The sequence below is a fragment of the Haliotis rubra genome, unplaced genomic scaffold (assembly GCF_003918875.1).
Source record: "Haliotis rubra isolate DU_JTF1 unplaced genomic scaffold, ASM391887v1 Scf230, whole genome shotgun sequence".
In the NCBI taxonomy this organism is placed as follows: domain Eukaryota; kingdom Metazoa; phylum Mollusca; class Gastropoda; order Lepetellida; family Haliotidae; genus Haliotis; species Haliotis rubra.
This window is the reverse complement of record NW_025766337.1, coordinates 989,633-1,009,686: the sequence shown is the minus strand read 5'-3', so window position 1 is coordinate 1,009,686 and position 20,054 is coordinate 989,633. Positions and strand designations below refer to the sequence as shown.

The 20,054-nt window shown below is 39.8% G+C and overlaps 1 protein-coding gene across 2 annotated transcripts; it reads right to left on the bottom strand.

Moving 5' to 3' along the window:
* Window positions 1-7,126: 7,126 nt before the first annotated feature.
* LOC124278057 (voltage-gated hydrogen channel 1-like) lies at window positions 7,127-14,610 on the bottom strand. Of its 2 annotated transcripts, none has more exons than XM_046713805.1 (3): window positions 14,477-14,610; window positions 11,739-12,243; window positions 7,127-8,199 (listed from the first exon to the last, which is right to left on the bottom strand). In XM_046713805.1, exons 1-3 carry the CDS (start codon window positions 14,480-14,482, stop codon window positions 7,889-7,891), a joined length of 822 nt encoding a protein of 273 aa, XP_046569761.1. In that variant the 5' UTR covers window positions 14,483-14,610; the 3' UTR covers window positions 7,127-7,888. The 2 variants fall into 2 exon arrangements, with proteins under 2 accessions (XP_046569761.1, XP_046569760.1); XM_046713804.1 differs by lacking the exon at window positions 14,477-14,610 and adding an exon at window positions 14,260-14,361.
* Window positions 14,611-20,054: the final 5,444 nt, after the last annotated feature.

The following is a 20,054-nucleotide window of genomic DNA, read 5'->3' as shown; positions in this document are numbered from 1 at the left end:
CATCATAGTGATGATTGGTTAGTTCTATGTAAAGCAGGTGTGTGAGTGAGGGAGTGTAGTTTTACGCCACTTTTAGCAGTATTCCAGCAATATCACAGCGGGGATCAGGTGTGAGACTTCATAGGGATCACTGATGAGGCTTCAGTACCCACCATAAATTATGATAATGCCAGACATTTTCTAAAACTTGATATACAATCTGCCAGCTCAAACTCATGCTGTTGATCACTGGATTGTCTGGTCCAGACTCGATTATTTACAGACTGCCGCCATATAGCTGGAATATTGCTGAGAGCAGCGTAAAACTAAACTCACTCACTCAAAAAATACGAAATGTGAAAATAATCGTACAATGCAGTAGTTCATATTTCATCTACCATGAATATGTAAAGAGGTAGAAAACAAACTTTTGTTTATGACTAACATCAACCAATGATAAAGTTTGTGAAGGCCCAGTTTTTTTTGTGTTATGTCATATAAACAGCAACAGTAAATAAGCTGAGATCTTTTTTTATCGAACAGGGCCTTGGGGTACCATTCCCTGCAGTAGCTCCACCAGTGCTTGAACTGCTGTTGTAGAGAATCCCCGATAACTCCATGTAAAAACACTTAAGGTTTTGTATGTTGTATTGTCTAGATTTACAGGCAAGTTTTACATCTGCATCTGTGATTTCCTGGTTGTTTTCAATGTAGTTCGTCAACAGGTTTTTAAATTTTTGGTTTATGTGTCATGAATGTATAATTTGTGTCAGTCACTAAATGGCTGAAATACTGCCGATGTGACTAGAAATCTTAACTTGCTCAACTCATGACCTGCCCTGTTGTCTAGAATCCCCAGTACCACCATGTAGACTTCCAGCAGGACTTCCCCCGTCAAACAAAAGCATTTTAATCCAGCTTAAACATCACGTCTTGTTATTCTAAACACCCATGTAGTAATTAAGCACCACCCTATTTTGAAATACTACCGATGTGACTAGAAACCTTAGGGTATAGCCATCAATTTAATCAACCTATTGTTAAAGAAGCTTTATCCATTGACAGTTTTACAAATATCATAACCTTTTCTATTCTTTATGAAAGAATATGTTGATGAACATGTGATGGGACTGAATTTTAACCCAAAATAACTATTCCTCTCCTGCTCAAACTACACAATTAAATTAAGTTTTGACTAAAAATAACAATTCTGTTAAATAACAAGATGACATTTACACATCAAGTAAGCTTTAATTATGCATAATCAGGAAGAACCTGAATGTCAAAGATACAGACCTTTTCCCAACAATTCAGATTGCTAATTGACAAAAACTCGAAAAGGCCACAATAATAAGATTTTGGAATAAATCCTTTATGATTTTGAGTTTATTGTATTGGGGAATAAACACTTCTCCTTGCCGGATACTGATAATTACAGCTAATTCTGTTTGTGTTGTTTGTAAAGCTACTGTTACTGCATTTTAATATATTACGTTTTTTAGTTTGACAACTTTTCCTAAATATTAGTTTACAAACTTTCATCCATTCACTTAAAATAACAAATTTATAGGCCACATAACAATGAATTATTACTTTCACTTTTCAAAATAAGGTAACTTGTTTCAGGACAGAAAAACACCTGTTTTAAATATAGGCAATTATCCTAATTAAAGTACATGGTAATTTCAATGATGTTTTCTTTTTTGAAATGTTACATGCTTGCTCTATCAAATTATAAGGGCTATTTTTTCGAAAGTTTAGAATTTCATTTCAGACAAAATTAACTGGTAAAAATACAAGGTTGTATTTTATGCTCGGATGTATATTATATGTACCATTTGCTTGTACAAAACTGTATGCACAAAAATAGATCCCTGCCTTTCAATGTGAGATTCAAAATGAACAAGAAAAAGTCAGGATGACCAAGATTCTAATGGTGATATTATTCCTGGTTAAAATACAGGTTTCAAACAACTTGATGAAGAAATTAACTGGGGATTCAGGCACGTAATCCAAGCTGTGTGGACAGATACTGTGTTGACAATCACCAGATTGTCTGTACCAAGCTCTATTTTTTCAAACAGCCATCATATACTGGTAACTGGATTATTAAGTGTTTACGATGTAAACAAACAGAAATGTGCAGCTAAAATTGCATGGACATTCTTGTCCTTAAAAGAATGCAGTTTCACAAACAAAAAAGAAAAGCCCTCCACATCTTGGTATCCTATACCAAGTCAGGGATTTATTTATCAAACCATATGATACAATTGAAGTTCCAACTTGACAACATACAGGTCAAGAAAAAGTGTATAAAAACCATACACAAGTTGCGTACATAATTTGATGATAAAACTGATCTGGTTTGACTGTTTGCATGATTCTCTGAAACCTACGATACAGTCCATGTAGACGCAAACAGTGAGTTAGTGAGGACTTTTATGGCAGTTTTAGCATATTCCAGCAATATCAAAGTGGACAACAGAAACAGGCTACACACACTACCAATGTGAGGAATCGGGTCTTTGCCATGATGAGCAAACACTTTAACCACTAGGCTACCCAACCACCACTGTGGAGATGAATAACTTGATACAGTGAGGATATACTGCTCATATATACCTAGGCAATATTGCTGTTATTCTCACTGACTAACTCATTCAACATGACTGACTGACTGAGTTTGGTTTTACGCCACTTTTAGCAATATTCCAGCAATATCACGGCGGGGGACACCAGAAATGGGCTTCACTCATTGTACCCATGTGGGAATTCAAACCCGGGTCTTCGGCGTGACGAGCCAACGCTTTAACCACTAGACTACCCCACCGCCCCCATTTAACATGAAGGAAAGGATCCACAATAGCAATACTGCAGCTTTCACAACAGTTTCAACGATAGCATAGGCTTTATAAATCTGTTTGACACAATGTGACGGCTCACTGAAGAATTCCCAATAGGGTGTCAACTGTTTACAGCTCAGTAAGTCACATTCTGAGTGAGTGAGTGAATTAGGTAGCAAGCTAAGTTAGTGACATTCATGTGTTGTCACCGAAGGGGGCACTAGAATGTACCCATGCTGTTGCCGTATCATCCTTCGGAAAACATACATGTGATACACCCAATCAACGATAATTTTTTTTATGTACCACACAGTTTTATGTTTTAAAACAGTGATGCGTGCTCTTTCAGTGTGCATCAACAAGTACCTTGATGAGACACTACTCTAAGGCTGACAGTGTCCTAGCTACAAAATCGTACCAGTATTCAGGCTCTGCCCAGCTTTTATCATCCAACCAAATTCACTGTTACAAAAACGGCAGTTGACGGTAACCTCAACTCATGCATTTACAGATTCATATCGGCTGACAAAATACACTACCAGTCAAGACAAAGCATCAGTGATTAAACATAAATCGTTTGTGAAATAAGAATCTAAAAATGTTCACTGTATTCATCAAAGAGCACGGACATCATTGTGTGGCAGCTCAGCATTCCACTCTTTTATAGTGACTGTGTGAGGGACTAGCATAGGGCTGGGACGGGTCCAAATTTTCTACCCGGGTACCCCACCCCCAGGTGTTGAGACGGGTACCCAGGTTCAACTCATTACCCACCCCAGCCCTAGACTTGCAGCTATATATACTGGACAAAAATAGTTAGGGATATATGTAAATTTTGAAATTAGGAATAATGATGTATTTATTCATTGACACATTGATAAAATATCAATCATACAAATACCAATATCCCTAACTTATTTTGTCCAGTATATCTGCAAAGAGGAAATGCTCTGTAGTAAAAGCAGAGCAGCAGACATTTCACTATGATGAGATAGAACCAGTCTACGACTAAGCAGGACGGAACCAAGTTGTAGTATCATTAGCACCAACAACCTAAAGATTAGATTGGCTAATTGTAATTTTCAGACCCACCAGAGAGATGTCAGATCATGTGTGATGTGTTCAGTACCACAGAACAGCATTCAAAGCTGTCACATCTCGTAGATCAACATGAGAGGAAGTCCCACGGTGACAGATCATAGGCATTTTGTGGAACACAGTAGCACAGGCATACTCCCCATGGAGAAGAGCATAACAATAAATGTACACTGATTCTGATGCAAGCCAGATCGATCGACTGACCGATATTCAGTCGATCACTCCAGCACAACAACAATATCGCTGCAGGGGACTGAAGAAAAGAGCTAGACAAGATACCAGCAAGGGATTCGAACCCACATCACTGGTGTGACTAGCTTTCAACACTACCCCACCATCACTGTTTGAATGAAAACTTTGTGAAGGTAAACTTCAGTACCTGTGACAAATTACCAGCCATCCACACAGGTGCTGGAAATCTGGAATCTAACAAACTCAAGTTTACATTTACAAAAATATTTCGAAAATAAAAAACAATAAAATATTTTGCACCTGCTGCCATTTCAATATCAATGCCATCATAATCAGATTTATTTCTCTCGCCTGTGATTTGTTCTGCCCAGCTGTCACATTATCGTTGTAACATGTTCACAACAAGAGAAAATAGTGTTATGATCTTGCTTCAAGGTTTGGACTTTTACAAGTTATCGAAAACTTCAGACCATTTAGTTGAATTGCTTCTAGAAAAATGCTCTTTGAATAAAAGTTGAAATGAGGAGCTACATATATTCAGCATATTTCAACTGTACACAGATTTCTTCATTCTTTTTTTCACCTGAAAAAACTACGAGAGATTCGTTGATGAAATAAGAAAATACATGACGTCACCTCGTTTACCATCAATATCATCAGTATTAGTACCCCATGGATACCCCAGACACCAGGTGTCAAGCTGCGCTGGTGTCTCAACCATGCACTGAACCAGTCATCAGCTGTAATGTATATTGACATTAGGGGTTATAGATCAACCAGTTAGAAAGGGTGTTCACAGTGAAATGTGCAGCACCAGTTTTCAGTATTCTAAACACATATCGATTCCCAATAACCTCTAGATGCACTTTCTTTAATTCACTGAAAGTGCAGTTTGTATGATTCCGGACTGAAAAAACTATACACTGTCATAGCTTAGAAATACAACATGGCTGCCCCCGTGACACGACTACATTTGGTTTTGGATTAATCATCCTTAAGACAAAATGGGGAAGTTACAACTTAAAAAAAACCTTGTAAAACATTTTACTCATGACTGATATCCTGAATTACTTTCATATGAAACTGTTTTGTGCAGCAAGGAACTAGCATTGAACAACTCATCTACATTGGCTGTCAAAATGGTGATGAGGCCAGACCAATGTTATTTCCTGTTTCACGGATCCACTGTCGTATTTTTTTCAAGAATAAGAACAAAAATAACAATTAATTTTCCCTGCTCAAAAAATAAAATCGTCATGTTTTATATTGGTCAAAAATGTAAGTTTGATTGTTTTTTGCCCCATATAAACTTCATAAATTGCCAAAAAAAAAATACTGTTAGTATTTAAAAGGAATATTACTTTGACTGGTGATTTTTATTTTGTATTTTTTTCCCTCCTGCCTTTAGGTTTTCTGAGGACAAAAATACATAAAACAAGAAATAAATTGGTCTGGCCTTAGCAAACTTCATCAACAACTGACAATACGAACCAGTGCTTCACACACAAACATATCAATCAGATCATATAATCAGCTGTACTGGCGATGATACAACACTGTAATTATTGAGCAAAGTAAATACTCCCATTAATCAGTGACAACTGTTCTGTAACTGAACACAAAGCATATAAGCTATGTATTCAGCAAGTTAGGCATTTCTTGTTTTAATACATGATTTTCATATCAAACTGCAAAAACTGACATACAAAATAAAACTGAAACGGAACACAAACTTGTACAGTTGCTCACCAGAACCACGAGGGAAGGGAAGTAACTCTGATATAGTTTTCACTTGAACCATGATCATTGATCTGGTTTTACATTTATTTAAACTTACTGACAGAAAATAAATTAAATGTCATGAAAATAATTGGGGAATTTCCGTGTGAAAATGTCCAAAAAATAATAACCATCCCTCGCTAGTTTTGTTAAGCAATATGTCATTTTTCATTAAGCCAAAGCAAGTTCCAATTCCGTAACAGCAAGTAATTAAAACAAGAGGCCTAACTATGTTGAGCAGATGTCTGTATGTGTACTATACTGCGTATGGTACAACAACCTTTGGCAATTAGTTTGTGATACCTTACAGTGATCAGACATATTGAATACACTGTAACGATGGTTAAAGCAACAACACAACAAAACAAAAACACTATCTGCTATATGTCATCTATCAAACAATTATCTAGTCAACAATCATGCAACATCTGATTATACGTGTTACAATGCCATTTTATATAAAGTATATAAAGTACTTTCACTGGCTATATTAATTATAAAAATAATACAAAAAAATACAACAGATGCATACACAGGTATAGTGTTCACTGAGTTTTGTATACTGACAGTAAGGTATTTCATGTTGTGAGGTAATAAACTTGAGTATTTGTTCTGATACTGAAATTAGGTAGTAAATGGTGCAACTATGCTCTGCAAAAAGGACGTTACTGCCAAGGTCACACATGACTACTCGTGCTTGACCATCCCACTATTGTGCTACTCAAAGACCGCTTACCAAAACTGAGTGAGTTTAGTTTTATGCCGCTTTTAGCAATATTCCAGCAACTTAACGACAAGGGACACTAGAAATGGGCTTCACACATTGTATCTATGTGGGGAATCAAACCTGGGTTTTCGGCATGACAGGCAAACGCCTTATGCCCTAGGCTAGCCCACCACCTCCTGCTAATCCAGGAGGTAATAGTGTAGTTAAAGGGAGGCAACTCTGTTGGTGCTGTAATCTTTTTTCCTGCATTTGACTCTGAGTGGCAATTTCAAATGCATACATTCATAATTAATTCCTGTTTTATTACATTTATATACTTCCTTTCAAAAGTTTAGACTCACTTAAAACACTGATTTCTCCACCAGCTTGGGGGAACCAAACACAAACCTTAGGCAGATGAACTGCACGAGGATCATGCATCAAATTGCTGAAAAACCTGTGCAAAGATCTTGATGTAAAGTTTTGTTATGAATTCGCCAATTTTCAATGTTACAAATTTGTTTTACAATACATCAGTTCATGTGTAAACAGTACCTTTAAACAGTATGGAATATTTTGCAAAATTTAGTTTAAAACCGTTGCCTGAAGTATGTGGCTATATTTATACTAGTGAGTCTAAACTTTTGAAAGGAAACAGAATGGCATTCTCCTAAACCCAACAGAGACATATATCCCAAACTGACTCAGGTAGAAATGATACCCAAATCAAAATGTCAGCAATTTTCTAACACTTTGAAAACAAAACTTGTGACAGTAAATAGATGAATGATCTGCACAAGGACATGTTGTTTAAAGAGCACCTTCGAGTACCATGAAGCAGTGACTGAGAACTGCCATTAACCAGATATCCCAGAGTGGAGTTAAGTAACTGCATGCCCTGGAGTTGTGGAGAATGAATCACATGGATAACCAGTTCACAGTCTTTACATTAATTCTGTTTCACACTGCACCAGCTGTCAGATAAACTTTCACAAAAAGGCAATGTTTCTGAAAAACAAACTTTTCTGCAGCAACAAGCACAACCACAATTGTTTTTTCCATCATTTAAGGATTTGGAGTAAACAAGAATTAGAAAAAAGAGGACACTATCCGACAATTAGCTGTGTAAATGTAGAGGCAACAACAAAATAAAGACTGACTAATTATAACAATATCCATATAAAAATTCATCCGTTGTCGCCATGGCAACCACAAAAGATGGTCACCATGGTGCCCAACATGCTGATTGTTATGTACAATATGTACAGAGGTTCAAAACTACTAAACATCATTATGTTCCAACATCATTTGTTTTGTCCCCACCCTTATCATGCTTATCAGCTTTGGCATCGTCGTGGGTTTTATCTGACGACTGATTGACTTCCGCAACGACATCAATGGTGCTGACAGCTGGAGGTTTCTGCGATTTTTCGATATACTCTATGCCGTGTTTCCTCAATATGCCTTGCAGAAGTTCAATCTCACGTTCCTGAGAAGAGCAATATTGGCGATATTTTGCCAGTTCTTGTTCACAGGCAGTACGAAGACGGCGCTCTCTTTCCAGGCGTTTCTCTGATTGCCTCTTTACAGACATTACTATTCCTGGAAAACAAAGAAATACATGTAGCTTAAAACAACCAGTCAAACATAAACCCACAATCTTCCAGTAATCTGATACCGGTACTCTGTAGGATGAAGTCAGGTTGTGTATTTTTCTACATATTATCTGTCAGCCTCCAGCATATTGCATTTGCCATGTTCCAGCCTCTCAATCCCCATTTTGTTTGACTCTTTATCTTGGTACCAAAAAACCCCCGCAAAATCTGGAATATATGCATCACAAACTTCAGGAAACAAAATGTGCAAGAAACTATTTGTGTCAGAGATAGTCAGAAGTCCGCTGGAATCAAACAGATATTAAAGTGCATGAAAATGCAATTTGAAACTACAATCACTCACTCACTCACTGAAAGAGCTTGATTTGGAGACACTACCAAACCCCAAACCCCTAATCATAAGGACATAATATATTCTAATGTTTTCACTTATTCATACATGATGCCAAGGGTTCAAACTAGATACTGACTGGTCACACAATTGTCAGCACTCAATATATTGTAAACAGTGCCAGCTCCAATATCTGGACACAATGTTTTTGAAAGATTAAAATGGGGGTGTCCTTTAAAACCAGCCTTTCATGCAGTCAAGTCGCGCTTCCATACAGTCAAGTCGTGCTTCCATACAGTCAAGTCGTCCCTCCATACAGTCAAGTCGTGCTTCCATACAGTCAAGTCGTCCCTCCATACAGTCAAGTCGTGCTTCCATACAGTCAAGTCGTCCCTCCATACAGTCAAGTCGTCCCTCCATCCATACAGTCAAGTCAAGTCCCTCCCATACAGTCAAGTGCTTCCATACAGTCAAGTACATACAGTCAAGTCGTGTTAGCTTCCATACAGTCAAGTCGTGCTTCCATACAGTCAAGTCATGCTTCCATACAGTCAAGTTGTGCTTCCCATACAGTCAAGTCGTGCTTCCATACAGTCAAGTCGTCCTTCCATACAGTCAAGTTGTAGCTTCCATACAGTCAAGTCAGTCAAGTCATGCCTCCATACAGTCAAGTTAGTCGCTTCCATACAGTCAAGTCGTACGTTTGAGTCAAGTCGTCCTTCCATACAGTCAAGTCGTTTCCATACAGTCATTTGAGTCAAGTCCTTCCATACAGTCAAGTCGTGCTTCCAGTCAAGTCATACAGTCAAGTCGTGCTTCCATACAGTCAAGTCAAGTTCTTCCATACAGTCAAGTCATGCTTCCATACAGTCAAGTCGTCCCTCCAAACAGTCAAGTCGTGCTTCCATACAGTCAAGTCGTGCTTCCATACAGTCAAGTCGTCCCTCCATACAGTCAAGTCGTCCTCCATACAGTCAAGTCGTGCTTCCATACAGTCAAGTCGTGCTTCCATACAGTCAAGTCGTGCTTCCATACAGTCAAGTCGTCCCTCCATACAGTCAAGTCGCCCTCCATACAGTCAAGTCGCGTGCTTCCATTCCGCCCCTCCATACAGTCAAGTCGTCCTCCATACAGTCAAGTCGTCCCTCCATACAGTCAAGTCGTCCTCCATACAGTCAAGTCGTCCCTCCATACAGTCAAGTTATCCAGTCGTCCCCTCCATACAGTCAAGTCGTCCCTCCATACAGTCATAGTCAAGTGTCCCCTCCATACAGTCAAGTCGTCCCTCCATACAGTCAAGTCGTCCCTCCATACAGTCAAGTCGTCCCTCCATACAGTCAAGTCGATCCCTCCATACAGTCCATACAGTCAAGTCCCTCCATACAGTCCCTCCATACAGTCAAGTCATACAGTCAAGTTGTGCTCCATACAGTCAAGTCGTGGGTACAGTCAAGTCAGTCCATAGTCAAGTCGCTTCCATACAGTCAAGTCAAGTCGTGCCTCCATACAGTCAAGTCCATACAGTCCCTCCCATACAGTCAAGTCGTCCTTCCATACAGTCAAGTCGTCCCTCCATACAGTCAAGTCGTCCCTCCATACAGTCAAGTCATGCTTCCATACAGTCAAGTTGTGCTTACAGTCAAGTCGCCCATACAGTCAAGTCCATACAGTCCCTCCATACAGTCAAGTCGTCTTCCATACAGTCAAGTCAGTCCCTCTTCCATACAGTCAAGTTAGTCCTTCCATACAGTCAAGTCGTCCATACAGTCAAGTCCTCCATACAGTCAGTCAAGTCGTCCCTCCATACAGTCAAGTCAAGTCCCATACAGTCAAGTCCATACAGTCAAGTCGTCCCTCCATACAGTCAAGTCGTCCCTCCATACAGTCAGTCAAGTCGCCTCTCCATACAGTCAAGTTTCCATACAGTCAAGTCGTCCCTCCATACAGTCATACCATACAGTCAAGTCGTCCTCCATACAGTCAAGTCGTCCCTCCATACAGTCAAGTCGTCAAGTCCCTCCATACAGTCAAGTCGTCCCTCCATACAGTCAAGTCCCCCTCCATCCATACAGTCAAGTCAAGTCCTCCATACAGTCCAAGTCGTCCCCTCCATACAGTCAAGTCAAGTCCCTCCATACAGTCAAGTCGTCCCTCCATACAGTCAAGTCGTCCCTCCATACAGTCAAGTCGTCCCTCCATACAGTCCCTCCATACAGTCAAGTCGTCCCTCCATACAGTCAAGTCGTCCCTCCATACAGTCTCCATACAGTCCCTCCATAGTCAAGTCGTCCCTCCATACAGTCATCGTCCCTCCACAGTCAAGTCGTCCCTCCATACAGTCCCTCCATACAGTCACAGTCAAGTCGTCCCTCCATACAGTCCCTCCATACCATACAGTCAAGTCGGTTTCCATACAGTCAAGTCGTCCTCCATACAGTCAAGTCATACAGTCAAGTCCCATACATACAGTCAAGTCAAGTCCCTCCATACAGTCAAGTCGTCCCTCCATACAGTCAAGTCGTCCCTCCATACAGTCAAGTCGTGCTTCCATACAGTCAAGTCGTCCCTCCATACAGTCAAGTCGTCCCTCCATACAGTCAAGTCGTCCCTCCATACAGTCAAGTCGTGCTTCCATACAGTCAAGTCGTCCCTCCATACAGTCAAGTCGTCCCTCCATACAGTACCAACCAGAATCTGAACCCATCCTGGCAAGCCCCAGTGATGGATGTCTCAAGGCCAGAATCTAAACCCACCCAAGTTCACTGTATTTTGTCAGTCTTTGGCAATGTAAAGGCTTAACTTCTCTGAATATGGTAGAAACAGGGTTTCTTTGAGTTAACATAAAGCGACAAACAATGAGGCACCACGTTTGTCTACCTGAAACAGACGCATTGGGAAAGATACATCTAAGCATACTGGGAATGTTAGTCACCAGTTTCTATAACAAGACCAATGTTGATGTTGTGAACAAACAGTAGGTCCTTCAAAGTGGACCATGATCTTCAACTTAAGACATAGATTACCTGAGCCTTAACATATTTAATTCATCAATGCTTCATTGTTTTCTTAAACCATTCTTCCTAATTCTGTTCCATTATGTGTATCATTCAATGTTTCATGTATAATTCCCGAAGACATGAAATTCCCAACAAGTTTGGGGAAATATTTTTGAAAAGTTGTGAGCGGCACCTTACCATTCAGCACACGTGTAACCCGCCACAGTCTCAGGACTATGAGAAGTCCAAGGCCATTAGCTGCTCCTTCGGCATTGCGGTAGATGATGTCCAGGATAAACGACACTATGACAACCACAGCATCGAACAACTCCAGCTTGTGTTTGAAGAAATCGAGGCGCATGGCGTATAACCGCACTCCGATTTCCACCAGGAATATACTCAAGATGGACAGACTCATGTAATGCAGGATCTTGGGAGCGATGTGATTTTCATGATCTGGAAGCTCGAAGACTCGGAGGTCCAACAAAAGTTCAATGATTACAAGGAAGCAGTCCAGAATGACGAGACAGATGACTCCGATCTGGAATTTGTTGGTGTGCAGCAGATGGAGGATCTTTTCTCGAGTTGTACGAGGCTCAGACCGAGAAACCTCATCTGAATCGGTGACGGAACTTCCACTGTCGTCCTTCTCGATAACCTTTTCAAGGTCATCCTGTAGTTTATGGAAGCCATCCATCTGCACCTGAAACATCAACCACTGATTAGACTAACATCTAAAATGAACACATTGAACACGAAAAAAAGTTAATAAAAATAATTCATAAAATAAAAGGTGCCGAAAAGACTTCATTCATTTTCCAGAAACTGTGGTATTCTAGACTTGTTACAAATTCTTGACCAGTGTTTGCCCTCAACCCTGAAAAGCTACGGGCCCTAAAGACCCAGAACCATACAAAGTTGTGGGTCCTGATCAGAATGTGTAGGTCCTTTATTTTAACATGGAAATAATACTCTTAGTTATTGGGGATGAAAGGCTGTCAGCCATATGAAAGAAAAACAAAAGCTGTCTGTCCGAGTGGTTTTCAGTTGGCTTCGGGCCTAAGGACCGATGTTAATTTTGAACACTGTTCTTGACCCACATGAGCTGCTTTGGGTAACTTGCGTCAGGGTGTGTATGACAGACTCATCACTTATTTACCCCCTGACATCGGAATCTGAGAAAACATGAAATGAACCTTTGATTTACAGTACCAGTAGTTTGTGTTTAATTCAGAAAGAATCACACGTGCCGACACATAAATATATTATGGTCTAATTACAAAGCTTTTAATTTGATAAAAAATTATGACATTTGACAGACTGGCAACATCAAATATTTGTTAAAAAAAAATTGTAATATTTAATTATTGGTTGTTTCAAAAATAAAGATCAGAGGACATCCCATTACAAGTCACATAGCTACCTCTCACCTGTCCATCAGAATGTGTTCTCATCATACAAACTAGAAATGGTAAACGCAAAGCATTGAAAACGTCCTGAGAAACAAAAATGAAGCATACAACTTTATGGATAACAACTTCTTGTTTATAGCATAGAGCGATGATTCGATGTAGCTTTGTACACCGTTACCAAGCTAAAAGTGATAAACAACATTACATTTTAACTGGCCCTAATCCCACTTTAAGCAGTAGAATTACTGGTTTGCATAATTCATTCTCACAAGATAAACTTGAATGACTTGATAAATTTACAATGTTTCTTAATGAATTATTTTATCACTAGAGATAGAATATATGTGTTTGATATGACAATCTAGAAATTATCAAGTCTCCAATAGACAAATCAATTGTTGATAGTCAATTCAAAAGCCATTGCTGCTGGTTACGATGACACACAATCATATGTGTTAGGGAGTGACCATCAGATCCCCATTTTGGTCCAGTCTTACAAGTATGAGGTACTGAGGGTAGGCGATGACCAAGATTCACTGTTCACAGAGAACGCAAACATATCAAACATGTTTTATCTTATCTGTATGTAAATGGTTACCACGAAAATTCTTCAAGAATTATACTAGTTGTTTTTTTTAAACTCATCCTGCAGACCCACACATAAGGGTCATGTCTTTCAATAGACAGTAACCAAGTTTTGAAACACAAAATTCAGCAAAAAGTATTTTCTTAAAGCCTACATAACAAAAACATGCATTTGTCAGGTTTAAGGAACGATTGATCACTAAGCTGATTTTAACAAATATATTTTTTCTAAAACACTGGAGATATTTCTCTAGCTGTAGGGTTTCTATAGGATTCATCATCAAAGAAATATTAAATACACTGTTTGACATTTCAATTTTCATCTGTACTATATATATAGAAAGCAATACACTGTTTATCAATCAGCAATATATACTAGTGACATCAAGACAACTTTAAACTGTATAAACATCTCATTTTGAAATATCTAAGTATATCAGTGACTTTTGGGGACATATTAATTTGTCTGATAACTTGAGTACAACACTCGAAACTGTCAAAACTTACTTGTATCACAAGTAAAATATCTTTTAAGAGGCTCTACTTAATTATCAGATTAAAGAGGCCACAAAGGTTTGTTACGAGAAACCCATTCAAGTGTTCACGCATGAGTGATTAAGACAATGATATCCGACCCACGCGTTACAATCACAAATTTCATTCTTTGTTTGCAAATTTCGTCCACCGACAACCAGTCGAAATCATAAAAACGTGTCAAATACCTTGCCACCTTGTTCTTTTTCATCCATCGCAAAATTTTAAACCACAAGCTGGTCGAGTAACACAACCATCAGTAGCAAATAGGCCATGACGGAGACACCCACTTTCACTCAGTACGCATGGCAAAGATTGACAGCGAACTTGAGACAGCATGGCGTTTTGAGAAGGGCTGTGTTGATTGATTAGGGTATAAAGAGTCACAAGAAAACAACTGCGTACCTTCATGTCGTTTGTTGGGACAGTAGGGTGTCAGTTGACCACAGCGCGTGCTCAGCACGCGGGGAAACCTCGCTGTGTGGGAACTAAAGATGCGTTTTTGTGCTCGGAGCGTGCAGCACATGCGACAGTCAGTGTTATTGTTTACCTTTTTTGTGTGGTTGACCTCGCATATTTTTGTGAGATTTTGCAAATATTTGCTATTTTTGTAAATAGAACTCTTGCACGTTGTTGCCAAGCAATTTTACACGTTTTCACCCAGCTATTGATGAAATATTTAATTGTTTGTGTTTCCTGTTTTGCCAAGGGAGATAAGTTTAATATGGTATGGCGCGAAATATGAATAGTTCGGTCCAATTTATCATCCAAAACTAGCTTCCACTGGATTATCGATCACCGAGATTATGTAATATCGCGTTCGAGTTATATAGAGGATACTAAACGACCTTCCGTGTAATACCGTTTTAAAAACACCAGTTAATGATTTGGTATCAAACGAGCAAAAATGAGTTTAATTTGATAGAATCTACTAAATCTTTCATGAGTTAATCAAAATGATATTTCACGGAAGCGAGTTTAGTATTCTGTTTAGTACTCTTCAACATAAACTGATAGAAACTGCCTATCAGTGCCTAGTGTGATGACTCTCAGCTTTCCGCGAGTCGAGCAAGGTCTAATACCATTGTGACAGAGGTATTAGCATTGTGACGTCATAACTGTACACCATTATGACGTCATACGTCTAGCGGTATTACACTAGCAGTAATATTATAAGGGTAATGCTATTTGTGAGGGCATTATCATTTGCAGAAGCCCGAGGTCTTCCATTAACTGCCCGACGAAGGAGGGCAGTTGAAAAAGACCGAGGGCTTCTGCAAATGATAATGCCCACAAAAATAGCATTACCGTTATTATTGCTAAAATACATGGAATTTGTGTTGAAAAGAAAAAGGAACAATGAAGGAATTTGACTGTAAGTTTACCCAAATCAACTTCTGACGGGGTTGACTGCCCGAATGCAATTACGTCATCGAACAATTCAAGTGACGTCACAACAGAAAGTGACGACATTCGACCTTGGCCTTTGACAAGACCGTAGCCTGCATCATGTCAAACTATGTCAGTGTTCGGTTTTGGTCCATCAACAGTCTTAATGGTGCAATTGTTAAGGTTAGTACCAACAAGAAAGCCAATATTACCGCTATTTAAAGCGGGAATTCGGGTTGCTTTGACTTGTTTGACCCAGAATATCTGCCAGTCGAAAGCCAATTAATGTCGAACTATGACGTCACTTGACAACAGAACTGATAGTGGCCCGTCGTTAAGGTTGAGCGGTCCAATATCATTTGCAGCGGACCGCAAATTTCTGATAATGGGAGGGCCGTTTCATGATAATTCCATGTATTTTAGCTATAATATAAGGGTAATGCTATTTTTGAGGGCATTATCATTTGCAGAAGCCCGAGGTCTTCGAATAACTGCCCGACGAAGGAGGGCAGTTGAAAAAGACCGAGGGCTTCTGCAAATGATAATGCCCTCAAAAATAGCATTACCGTTATTATTGCTAAAATACATGGAATTTGTGTTGAAAAGAAAAAGGAAACAATGAAGGAATTTGACTGTAAGTTTACTCAAAACCAACTTCTGACGGGGTTGACTGCCCGAATGCAATTACGTCATCGAACAATTTAAGTGACGTCACAACAGAAAGTGACCATATTCCACCTTGACGTTTGACAAGACCATAGCCTGCAACATGCCAAACCATGTCAGTGTTCAATTTGGGTCCAACAACAACGTTAATAGTGCAATTGTTAGGGTTAGCACCAGAAAGAAAGCCAATATTACCGCTATTTAAAGCGGGAATTCGGGTTGCTTTGACTTGTTTGACCCAGAATATGTGCCAGTCCAAAGCCAATGTCGAATGAACCGACGCACCCAATATGACGTCACTTGACAACAGAACTGATAGTAGCCCGTCGTTAAGGTTGAGCGGTCCAATATCATTTGCAGCGGCCGCAAATTTCTGATATGAGGAGGGCCGTTTCATGATAATTCCATGTATTTTAGCAATAATTTAAGGGTAATGCTATTTTTGAGGGCATTATCATTTGCAGAAGCCCGAGGTCTTCCATTAACTGCCCGACGAAGTTGAAAAGACCGAGGGCTTCTGCAAATGATAATGCCCTCAAAAATAGCATTACCGTTATTATTGCTAAAATACATGGAATTTGTGTTGAAAAGAAAAAGGAAACAATGAAGGAATTTGACTGTAAGTTTACTCAAAACCAACTTCTGACGGGGCAATCTCCTACCCAGAGTTCCATGCGGCCAGCCAGCATAGTACCTCTGCCACAGGCCAGAAAAATGTGACGATTCGTCACATCTTGCACCGTCCATTCAATATAATGTACATATTTCTTAACTCTTTTATTTTTGACGAGCCTAAACATCTAATTAAACATCTTTGTTAGAGGGGAGGTGGGGTAGCCTAGTGGTTAAAGCGTTGGTTCGTCACGCCGAAGACCCGGGTTCGAATCCCCACGTGGGTACATTGTGTGAAGCCCATTTCTGGTGTCCCCCTCCTTGAGGTTGCTGGAATATTGCTAAAAGCGGCGTTAAACCAAACTCAGTCAGTCAGTCTTTGATAGAATGGCTTAGTTTCACTGAGAAAATATCCTAAAACATGTAACTCTATGTCGATTTGCGTAGCGATCCTATGTTTACGTAGGTTGTACGGCTCCACGGATGTCATCGAAGCCGACAGGGATTAAACGATGCAACCAGTTTGATATCTAAATATGTACTGTCATAAATGTTACTGTCGCAGTTGTGGAAGAATATATATGTGACAATGTAAAACATTGTAAAGTGCGCACCTAAAAACTTCCGTAAGGCCAGTCTCTTCTTATTATGAATATGCGCGTTTGTTTACAAACAAGAGAAAAGTCAGGTCACGTGATATGCAAATTAGCCTGTGGCAGTGATGTTATGTTAAGTCATCACTGCGCCGGATAGACTAGGAGTATGCTGACGGGGTTGACTGCCCGAATGCAATTACGTCATCGAACAATTTAAGTGACGTCACAACAGAAAGTGACCATATTCCACCTTGGCCTTTGACAAGACCATAGCCTGCAACATGCCAAACCATGTCAGTGTTCGGTTTTGGTCCAACCACAACGTTAATAGTGCAATTGTTAGGTTAGCACCAGAAAGAAAGCCAATATTACCGCTATTAAAGCGGGAATTCGGGTTGCTTTGACTTGTTTGACCCAGAATATGTGCCAGTCCAAAGCCAATGTCGAATGAACCGACGCACCCACTATGACGTCACTTGACAACAGAACTGATAGTGGCCCGTCGTTGAGGTTGAGCGGTCCAATATCATTTGCAGCGGCCCGCAAATTTCAGAAATGGGCTTCACACTTTGTACCCATGTGGGGAATCAAACCCGGGTTTTCGGCGTGACGAGCGAACTCTTTAACCACTAGGCTACCCCACCGCCCGATTTCCGATGAGAATTAAAGTGATGGTAATATATAAGTTCAAGGAAATTCGATCAAACTTCAGAGTATTAGATATTTCTGTTGTATACTGTGTAATAAAGATTAGTATCATAGTGCTGTTTTATGTCCAGAAATAGTTCTCGTAAAAAAATTCTACGAAATAAGGAGGCGATGGGGTAGCCCAGTGGTTAAAGCGTCCGCTCGCCACAGCAAAGACCCGGGTTCGACTCCCCACATGTACAATGTCTGAAGCCCATTTTTTGGCGTCCTCCGCTGGGATATTGCTGGAATATTGCTGAAAGCGGCGTCAAACCATATTCACTCACCTACTAAATAAGATTGGCACATGCATACACACACAACTTTTTAAGCACATCGCTTGTGTAATGAGCTGACTTGGTTGATGAACGTTCCCCAATTTCGTAAATAAGTGCACTTGATGTCCGTCACTGGATTGTCTGATCAATGATAAGCCGTGATATAGTTGGCATATTTCTCAGTACAACATTCAACCACCAAATAAATGAAATACTTTGTGATATGTTATCAAGAAAAAAACTAATTGATTGAAAAAATATCAACAAATTGTTTACCGGATTAATGTTCTAGTACTTTTTGTATTCTGAATGCATCCTCAAAACGTTGAGCATGCCCCATTTGTTCAATACTGTATGGTCGTTTCACCAGCAGCAGATGATTACTGTAATGTCTAAACTGACACACAAAGCTGGAAGAAAGTATCCACTTGAACATAAACTTTGGCCCCATGTGTGCTCACGTAGATGTGTGCATGATCCCCTTCAGTGTATTTTCTGAGAAATAGTACAAAACGACTGAGTAACGAGTCGAGATGCACATACTGTGAAGTATAATCGATCGCAGTCAAATGCATCATCGGGTCATCAAAACCCGCCTTTGCAGTCCGCTTTCGATATACATAGATACACACTGCAGACACATTGCATTTTCCAGTCATATCAACTTGCCAGATATAGACCGCTCAAAGATCGGGGCCACTTGTTTTATTGGCCGAGCACCCGTGAATATCCGGGTTAGAATTGGTCTTCAGTAACACATGCTTGTCTCCCGTGAAGATCCGGGTTAAAATTGGTCTTCAGTAACACATGCTTGTCTCCCGTGAAGATCCGGGTTAAAATTGGTCTTCAGTAGCACATGCTTGTCTTAAGAGGCGACTAACGGAGTGGTCAGGCTCGCTGACTTGCTTGAGACATCTCATCGTATCCCAACTGCGTAGATCGATGCTCATGCTGTTGATCACTGGATGATCTGTTCCATACTCGATGGTTTAAAGACCGTCGCCATTGGGCTGGAATATTAATGGCTGAGTACGGCGTTAACACAAACCATCCAACCTAACCATGAGGCGAGCAACAACAAGTAACATCTTTTAACCTATTTCAAGATGGCACGACCATATCCAATTAGGACTTGAGGGTTTGTTTTTACTGATGTTCTCCTTTCAGTGTCTCTGACAACTTAGTACTGTCTATTGGGGGATCTGGATAATTGAAGGCATACACAGCAGCTATATGTCACGACAGCCAGACAGAACTGGGTGAGACAAACAGTGGTTAATACGATGAGCAAGGATCCACGCATGACACACAATCAACAAGGTCAGCACCCCGCATCCACTTTTCTCCCCACTATTACGCGCTATTTAAAGACTGTGGAATCTGGACTGAAGCAATGAACGCTCATTTCGTATTACCGCAATGTTTCCGCATTTTACAATTAAAGAATTAAAAAAATACTTTTCCCATATTTCTATCGCAGGGAAAGGGTGCGAAGTTAAGCGAAAATCAAGAACAAACCAGGTAACTGTACCGCTTTTTGTTGCAGGTACCTTCACAGCAAATCTAGACGTAGTACCGTGTGTGAATCAGAATAATCATTTGATTAAAGACTTTCATGAAATGAATGTTTCTTATTTGTGTAAAGTGGAATTAACAAAACGTAAAAGATTGCATGGAACAAATGCTAAATCCAATCTGCACTGCAAACAACAATGTAAATTTGTATGCTTGTCTGTTCTCTATTCAGTGGTCTCC